This window comes from Chionomys nivalis, chromosome 8 (genome assembly GCF_950005125.1).
Source record: "Chionomys nivalis chromosome 8, mChiNiv1.1, whole genome shotgun sequence".
NCBI classification, from domain to species: Eukaryota; Metazoa; Chordata; class Mammalia; order Rodentia; family Cricetidae; genus Chionomys; species Chionomys nivalis.
The window spans coordinates 20,062,689-20,072,023 of NC_080093.1; the positions used below are offsets into that span (position 1 = coordinate 20,062,689).

The following is a 9,335-nucleotide window of genomic DNA, read 5'->3' on the forward strand; positions in this document are numbered from 1 at the left end:
GTGGATCGTGTGTTCAGGACTCACTCTTTGCTCTTCATTCTCTTCAGTCAGGGACTCCAAGTGTGAGTATCCGGCTGCCTGTAATGCTCTGGAGACGTTGCTCATCCACCGCGATCTGCTGAGAACCCCGTTGTTTGACCAGATCATTGATATGCTGAGAGTGGAACAGGTACAGTAGACCCGCAGCAAAGTGGAGAGCAGCTTCCGGGCCACTTAGGAACTAGTGTGTGACACTTGCACTGTGCGTACTGTGCTGTGCTGGGCACAGAGGTGGCGGTCTGCTGGGTGGGTGGAACTGATGTCCAGATGGCCACGTGGATCCCTGCTGCAAAGATGCAAAGGTAACAGACCTTATACCACCCTACAGAGTGGATCTTTACAGCAGGGTTTCCTTTGGGTGGCAAAACTGTATATCCAACTAGGCTTTACCTTTATGTAACATTTTTAAAAAAATTGTGCAGAAATGGTTTTGGCTTTGTGGTGAGGGTTTTTTTTTTTTTTTTTTTTTTTTTTTTTTTTTTTTTTTGCGGGGTATGATTTATTTTAGGTGCATGAGTGTTATGCTTGTATGTCTGTATACCACATGTGCCTGGCACCTCAAAAGGCCAGAAGAGGGCATCAGAACTAGAGTTACAGACAGTTATGAGCTGCCATGTAGTTGCTGGAAATTGAACCTGGGTCTTCTGGAAGAGTAACCAGTGCTCTTAACTGCTGAGCCATTCCTCTAGCCCTACAAGTGTTTTCAAGAGTAAAATTTATATGCATTCACATATAAATTACACATATAACCACATTCATGTTGCAGATACACACACATGTGCATGCACACACATATACACACAATATAAAATTTTTAAAACTTACACAAACCCGCAAGAGGAAAGCAGATGCCTGGAATCTCTGTGTCTGAGCACAGCACTGTGTATCAGTCTAGTCTAGAGTAGAATAGGCTGTCGGTAGAAGTGGGAAAATGTGACTCCCTGGTGGGACTCAGCGTTTTCCTCAAGGCTGCAACTAAAGAACCTGAGAACTGGCAAAGCAGGCACTTCCTTAGTCACCCCATAGCCTGCTGCCATCTGGAACTCTTTGGCTTGGCTCACAGAGGGTTCATTCTGTCATGGTCGGGGAGCGGCTCATCACGGGAGCCAAGAAGCGGAGGAAAGGGGAACACAGCCTTCAAGGACATGTCTCCGGTGGTCTCCTTCCTCGTGTAGGCCCACCTTCTGCCTTCCACCCCCTACCAGTAATGCCATCCTACTACAGATCCATCAAGTTTAATCCATTAGGCCAGAGCCCTCAGGATCTAGGTGTCTCTGGAAAGCCCATCACAGACACAGGCACAGGTGTACCTCACGAATCCCCAATCAGGTTAGCAGCCAGAACTACCCAGCACCAGAAGTCACTGCACCCCACAGAGTAAACGGGAATCAGAACACTTGACTACTCATGTTCAAGCCCATCCACTAGAGAACATTTGATTGACACCTGCAGATGTCAAATATCGCAGCACTGCCCAGGAGGAAAGCCATCCTTGGCTAGAACTGAGCCTCCTCCTTTTACTGTGGGCGAACCCTCAGCATCCTCGGCATCAGGATGAAGATTGTCTTCAGAGGCTTCAAACCAAGATGAGGCAATGTGTGTCCTGCACATGGCACCTTTGTATGTCAGAACCAAATCCTCTGGGTGACCTGATCACAGATGGGATTCCCCAGTCCTGCAGAAAGTACAGTTCCAATAAAGTCAAGACAGATAGACCTTGTCATAGCTGGAACCAAGACCTGAAGGAGTCAGGGCATGTACCTAGTTTGCAGTCTCAGAGAACAAGGCCTGTGTGCGAACAGACTGATGAAGTCCCTCAGGTCAGTCCAGGATCCTTATATCCGTCTAACAAGAAAAGGATCAGTTTGAGAGCCTAGAGCTGGCTATGGCAGGCCAAAATCACACAGGTAACTAGTTTGAGGTAGTCTTAAGTACCAAGCCAGGGCTTCCAGGGGTGTAGGGAATAAAGATACATCTGTGGCGCCTTCTTTCTTGTCATGAGTCCAGCGCAGGTTCCACTTCATAGAGAATGGGAATTTCCTTTACTCAAAAGCCAGAAGTCAAGGGCTTCCATGCCTCATACATTCAAAGGCTTTTCGTTGGAATCCCTGCCTCAGGTTGCTCAAGGCCCTGTTGCTGGAAAAGTGGCCAGTAAGCCCTGGCCTACCATGGGGCAGAGTGTGCTGGTGTGAGGAGGGGGAGGTCACTCTCCAGGCCCACGAGCAGCTCAGCACACAGGCCCTGCTGTTGGTTCCTACTACTTCTGTAGTCTTTTGTTTCTGTACTGGATTTTTCTCTCTGACAGGTAAAAATTCACGCAGGCCCCAAATTTGCCTCCTACCTGACCTTCAGCCCCTCAGAAGTGAAGTCACTCCGAACAGAGTATGGTGACCTGGAAGTGTGCATTGAAGTGGTGGACAGTGTCCAGGAAGCCATTGATCACATCCACAAATACGGCAGCTCCCACACAGATGTCATCGTCACAGAGAATGGTCAGTATGCAGGACTTCAGGCAAGCGGTGCCAGGTTTCTCTATAGTTGGTGCTGCTCTAGTCATGCAGCCGCTCTAGTCATGCAGGAAAGCACACTCCAGACTGACCAAGAACAGTCCTGGCATTGGAGTGCTCTCTGATGTACCTGTGGTCCATCCCAGGGCCCCCATTGGCAGGACAGAGATGATTGGTACCACTTTAAAGATGGCTTCCCAGGGCTTCAGAGGCCTTGTCCTTACCTGTGCAGCTGCCTACCAAGTAGTTCAACGCCAGACATTCTGTAATCTCAGAACCCAGAAATCTCAGGCAGGAGGATTGCCACAAGTTGGAGACCTGCCTGGATTACATAGTAAGACCTTGAGTCCAAAAAAGAAAAACAAGTTTAGAGCTGAGGGAACCAGTACTAGGAGGCTGAGAGCCGGACAGACACGTGCTCATTCATTTGCCGCCCAAACAGCGCATCAGTGACGTGCCAGGGTGTCTGGCTCCAGGGCCTTGTGGTGCAGGAAGCCATATGACCCCTGAGGAGTTCACAGCACCAAGCAGCAGCCATCATTAACTGACCACTTACCATGAGGCACTGGGGTCAGGGCTCTCAGGCCCACTGGCTTCATCCTCCATACTCTGAGAGACAGGTACTGTCCCCTTCTCCTGCACCTTCAGAGATGGTCATACACCTTCTCAAGGCCACAGAGCTAATGTGTGTGGTCTTGGAGGTCAAACCTATCCAGGCTGTTCTAGTATGGAGGCATAACTACCTAGAGACGCTTTTCCAGCGGTCCCTGACCAGCTCCGACCATGGGATCTGGTATCCATCTTTCCCTTCAGAGTTCTCCTGAGCCTGTGTGTTTAACATGTGAAGACACCATGTGCAGTCAGATCTGTCACCAGGGAGTGGCCAGAAGTGGGCGTGTTCTCTAGGGGTCATCCTCATTTGGTTCCTCTTTCTTTCCCCTGTAGAAAAAACAGCGGAGTTCTTCCTGCAGCATGTGGACAGCGCCTGTGTGTTCTGGAATGCTAGCACTCGCTTCTCTGATGGCTACCGCTTTGGACTGGGTAAGAAAGACAGGGAAAAGGAGTCCCCTATGGCTCCTAACCCTAACCCTAACCCTCCTCCAGTCATGTGTGTGATCTAGATAAAGAACAGAGAATCAAGAATAGGCCCATTTACCCACCTGCGTTGGCAGGCCGTTCACCTGCTCCTGATTCCTTTTCCATAAATGGGACATCTAGAGACAAGTCGGATAACTTGCCCAGAGTCACACAGCCAGTGTCAGACCCAATATGCACAAGCCCAGGTGCCCCCATTGCAATGCAGGCAGGAACAATTTATCTTGGTTTACAAGCTGTTGTCCCCGGAGAGCATGCCATTGCAGATTTGAGAGATAGGAACTACACATAGAACCAAAGGGGCTGGTCTCGGCATCTACACAGAGCCTAAGCACCAACGTTCTGAACCAGCAAGGAGGTGGGAGGTGGGGGATTTAGCCCAAAGCATGTATTTAGAATGCACAGGGCTCTGGATTCACCTCTGGCACCAGCACACATGTGGTCATAGAAATAGACACCTGGTCCTTTGATCACTTATAAAACGTCCAGCTCTCTAGAATTGTTTGTGCAGTCTGATTTTCCAGGGGACCATTAAACAAGCATCCAGTAAGACATTTGTAGCACATTTCATGAATATTTGAGGTATTCGGGATGTGTGTGTGTGTGTGTGTATGTTGGTGTGTTGGTGTGATGTGGGATTCCCCTCTGTATGCTAAGAATACCATTGGTGAATAAAGAAACTTCCTTGGCCAGTTGATAGGGCAGAACTTAGATAGGCAGGGAAAACTAAACTGAATTCTGGGAGAAAGGAGGCAGTGTCAGGGAGAAGCCATGGAGCTACCACCAGAGATAGACATGCCAAAACTTTGCCAGTAAGCCACTGCCACATGGCGATACACAGATTAATGGAGACGGGTTATATTAATATGTAAGATATGTGTTAAATTAATATGTAAGAGTTAGCCAATAAAAAGCTAAAGCTAATGGGCCAAGCAGTGATTTAATTAATACAGTTTCTATGTGGTTATTTTGGAGCTGAGCAGCCGAGACCCAACAAGCAGTCTATTACTACATTGGTGTGTGTTGGTGTTGTTTTGTTTCTTGAGACAGGGTCTTTCCACATAGCACTGGCTATTCTAGAACTTGCTGTGTAGACCTGCCTGGCCTTAAACTTAAAGATCTTTATTCTTCTGCCTCCCAAGTGTAAGGACTAAAGGTTTGTGCCACCATGCCCAGCCAATATTTGAGAACTGTAATCTCCTTACCCTTTTTGGTGTTGTTGTTTGCTTTGTTGTGGGTATTGGTTTTTTTCTCTTTGGTGCTAAGGATCAAACCCAGGGCCTCCAACATCCTCAGTTGCTCTGCAACTGAGCTACATCCTCACCTCCCCCCGCCCAGCCTTTTGGCACATGTGATCTGCCTGGAGAAACCCCTCTCCCTGATCACGGAGAGCTGTAAGGGAATTTACCAGTTTTCTCAGTCATTGACTTTGAGTTCCTGTTTCTGTCGCATTGGGATTCTGATTTAACTTTCACAGCCCTTGACTCCAGCACTGTAGAAAAGTGACAACTGCCCGTCCTTTGGCTCCCTCGCCAGGGACTGTCTGCTCCACAGTGACGGGGCCTCGTTCTTTACCACTTCATCCTGAGGCCTGCTGCACCATGCACACTCAATGAAGTTGTGATGGATGGGGAATCCCAGCCCCCACTGAACACAGTGGACAACACTGAGCCAGACCCAGGAAAATCCCTGGTCTCGGGAACTAGAGGGGAAAGAAATGAGCAGTAACTGGCAGTAACTGGCAGGTGCCTTCTTGCTAAATTCATAAGGAATATTAAGAACTATGCTTTTGAGAGTATGGAGATTATTCTGGGGGCCCTGGGTTCAAAGCACATGCTGCTTTCACAGAGGATGTGGGTTCTTTTCTCAGCACCCACATCAGGTGACTTCCAACTGAAACTCCAATTCTGGGAGATCTGACATTCTCTTCTGGCCTCCATAGGCACTGGCCCACATGTGGTGCACATATATACATGCAAACTTAACACATACAAAATAAAAATAAATGGACCTTTTAAAAATAAATACTATTTTGGCATAATGACTCATACCCAAAGTCCTACCACCCAGGAGGCTGAGGCAGGATGATGAAAAATTCAAGACTTGCCTGGGCTATACCGTAAGACTATATCTCAAAAGAGAGAGAGGGAGAGAGAGAGAGAGAGAGAGTAAGGACTGTTTAGGGAGATGAACTCTATACTAGACATTGTTTTTGTTCACTTCAAAACATATGCTTAAACTGATGCAGATAGATCTTCTAAAACTGTCAGAATACACCTGGATAAAGGGCAGTGGGAGAAGGGGCATTGTGATCTGTAGTGACAGAACACACTCACTTGGGTGAGGAACACCAGCTTGCTGGCCAGGGAGGATGGGCCAGAAGGTAGCAAGGAGAGAAGATACTCATTGTGGGCTCACGGGCGAGCAGGCAGCAGTGGCTGGGAAAGCTACACCTTTCTCCATGTTTTTTTGTTTTGTTTTGTTTTGCTTTTTAATAGGAGCTGAAGTAGGCATCAGTACATCACGAATCCATGCCCGGGGACCTGTAGGACTGGAAGGATTGCTAACTACTAAGTGGCTGCTTCGAGGACAAGACCACGTGGTCTCAGACTTCTCGGAGCACGGCAGCTTAAAGTATCTTCATGAGAACCTCCCTGTTCCCCAGAGAAACTTCAGCTGAGAGGAGCCAGGCCATCAGGACTGCTGTGCTGACTGTCACAGTTGGGCTCCTCAGGGATCTGCAGAGAAAACCTTATCCCCACCTCTTAGAAGGGTCTGCCTTCCGGACAGTTCTCCTATGCTTCTGGCTCAACTCAGCATTTCCAGTCTTAGCTAATGTTCATATTCCATCCCAGCTTCTTGTATGTGTCTGTTTCTGTTACTGAGGTTGACCGTAGGGTCTTGAACGTGCTAGGCAAAGGCTCTACCACCAGCCTGGCTCTCTAGACACAAAGTCCAGTCTTTAGGAAGAGAACCATTCTTGCAGGTGGAGACTGGGCTTTCCCCCGTCCCATCCCCCCAGAAACTAAGGGAGAGCCAGCTCTTCTCATCTCACATCAATGACAAGGAAGTCCTGCTGCTTGTATTACCTCAGTGAGGTAAGGTCTCCTGGCATTCGACCAGGACCAACCCCGCCATCCTCAGAATCTCCATGTGTAATTTTATTTCTTTTATACATGCTCATCTTCGGAAGGGGGGATTGGGAATCTTTAAGGAGAGGCTACTCTTTAAAACCTTAAACATTTTCACCAGAAACGGTGCCTAAAATGGACTAACCTACATCCCTGGGAAGGTTGGCCTTTATGAATTTAAGGGTGCGCATCCATCCCAGACAGCTGCAGGCTGTCCCTGGCCAGGGACACGTGGTACCTTTGATGTAGTTGGAATCTGAGCATCACACTGGAGGTTTGAATCTCAAGATGTTCCTGCAAGTGAGAGGAAGATCCACAATTATGCTTGACCTTTTTATATGAATTATTTTGTCATCCTGTTCTTGACCTCCAGAACAAAGATTAGAGGATTATTTTAATACTTTGGATTCTTTCCCCTTTTTTGAGAAATTAAATTCTTATAAAAGCCCGTGCGCACGTTTCAAACTTTCTCCCTTATTTGTCCTCACCCTCGCCTGCCCTATCCTGACCCTCTTCCCCTGTCTGTTCTCAGCATGCTGTTCTCTGGAAGTTAGCTGGGGCCGGTGTGTGTGTGTGTGTGTGTGTGTGTGTGTGTGTGTGTGTGTGTGTGTGTGTGCAGTTTCCATGGAAGTGGTGCCAGGAAGCCCTCCAGGGAGGGACTCAGGCCTCGAGAGGAGAGGAAAACAGGATAGTGGGCATGAAGAACTTAGAGGCTACTTAAATGATGATCTGATATCTGGGGTGTGCACGACATGTCGTCCCCACAGCATCCCACAGTGTCCACCATGACACTGCCCACGTCCTTGGTTCACAGTGGCTGTAACTAAGTTTATGCTCCTGACCTGTGAATTTATAATCTCCTCACTCCCTCCCCTTTATCCCTGCACTTAGTCTCTGGTATTCTATAGTCTGCATTTCAAAGACATCTTGTTTCTCGAGAGCCTCCAAAAGAAGCCATTATTCACTGACATACTGCCTCTGACCCTCAGAGTAGTTTTATGGGCATAAGAATCACAGTCGTAGAGATCATATTCCCAGTCTGGCTCCAGGCTCTACCTCTCAGCCAGACCCTTACATGGTCTGGCAAGTCACCCAGCCTGCCCTGCCCCATGAAGGGGGAGTTCTGACATAGCTTGCCTGAAAAGGCAATAAGCAAGGTCCAGCTGGAAAGACAACCAGCTCCCACCAGACAGCAGATGCCCCAGGAGTCTGAAGTTGCAGCCCCAAAAGAGATGAGCCCTTGGGGGAGTCACTGATAACAAAGGCCAGGACATGGGCTCTGGGGGAGATGGGTTCTGGGAGTGATTAGTGGCAGAGCTTGCAGGCAGCAGGTTGGTGCAAGCAAGCTCCAGCATGGGGATGAAACCAGCAAGTCTGAGAGCAGTGACTGCTGACTTAGGACAGGTTATAACACTTTAAGAACAAGTCCTAGCCGTGGTGTTGGATCATCTCTCCTGGAGATGCCATTTTTACAGCATGGGACAGGGATGGGGTATGATCTAGAAAAGACAGGTGAAGCTTAGTCAACAAGGTCATTTCCCATAAACATGCCAATTTCCACAGACACTGGCTCACCAGCACCCTCTCCTCCATCCAAAGTGAAGAAACCTAAAGGGGACTAGGAGGCGGCCATAGTCTTGAAAAACACTTGGGTGACCAAGTGTTTACTGGGTTGTCCTATGGGAAGGAATCTCTTATTCTGAGGCTACTCTTGAGGTCCTGCCTCCTACCAACTCCTAACCACACATGCCACAAATGACAAGCCAGCCCTGAGTCTCCCAGTTTCCACTAGGGGCAAAAGAAAAAAGTCCCTCTGGCATATATAAGGGCATGATCTTACTCAAGCGGCAGTTGTAGGTTCCATGTGATTACATCCCACGGCAACAGTACGGGACATACCAACTTACTGGAAACACACAAGGACTGCATGGGGAGAGGAATATCTGTCCTTCATCCATTACTTTACAAACCTGTCTCTCCCTGGCCCTGTCACGAGTCTGTCAGTTGGCATGGTTCAAAGTGGGGCACTGCTTCCCCTAGTCTACAATTGGCATTCACATGATTCAGGGCTCATTAATCCAAACACTCTGCTGGGCATGTGGTTTAAATTTGATCAAATAACATGTTGGTGGAATTTTTATGCAGTTATTAGGAAAAGCAAGCGCTAGTCTCCTGGGGCCATAAAGTCTATTAAAGCTGATTGTGTCCAGTCTGCCTACTGTGTGGGGAGATGTGTAAAAGTCATCCAAGAAAAAGGAGGAGGAGCCAGAGGCTGTGTAGTTAGCCCGGGTCTGAAACGTACCGCTATACCCAACTCAGTAATTCAGTTTTCTGTTTAAACCAGTTTTAGCTGTGTGTGTGAAGGGACTGGTCCTCTGGAACAATACCTGCAGGATCCCCATGACTCTGGTGGCCATGGGATATCCCAGAGGAGTTACGGTGAGGATCCAGTGATGATGGTGTGCCAGAAACCAGACACCTTGAACCAGACCAGCTACTCATGGCAATGAATGTTTGCTAGTAAAGCTGATTGGACACACGGCTCCCAGCGCCACCAGGACAA

At 48.2% G+C, this 9,335-nt stretch overlaps 1 protein-coding gene across 3 annotated transcripts in view; it reads left to right on the forward strand.

Moving 5' to 3' along the window:
* The window catches only part of Aldh18a1 (aldehyde dehydrogenase 18 family member A1), a 34,754-nt gene extending 27,538 nt beyond the window's left edge, over positions 1-7,216 (forward strand). For all 3 annotated transcript variants that reach the window (XM_057778629.1, XM_057778628.1, XM_057778630.1), the window contains 4 exons: positions 48-169; positions 2,345-2,531; positions 3,492-3,587; positions 6,140-7,216. In XM_057778629.1, the coding sequence (XP_057634612.1) occupies positions 48-169; positions 2,345-2,531; positions 3,492-3,587; positions 6,140-6,321 (587 nt within the window). In that variant the 3' untranslated portion in view covers positions 6,322-7,216. The remainder of the gene's footprint in view (positions 1-47; positions 170-2,344; positions 2,532-3,491; positions 3,588-6,139) is intronic.
* The last annotated feature ends 2,119 nt before the right edge of the window (positions 7,217-9,335 follow it).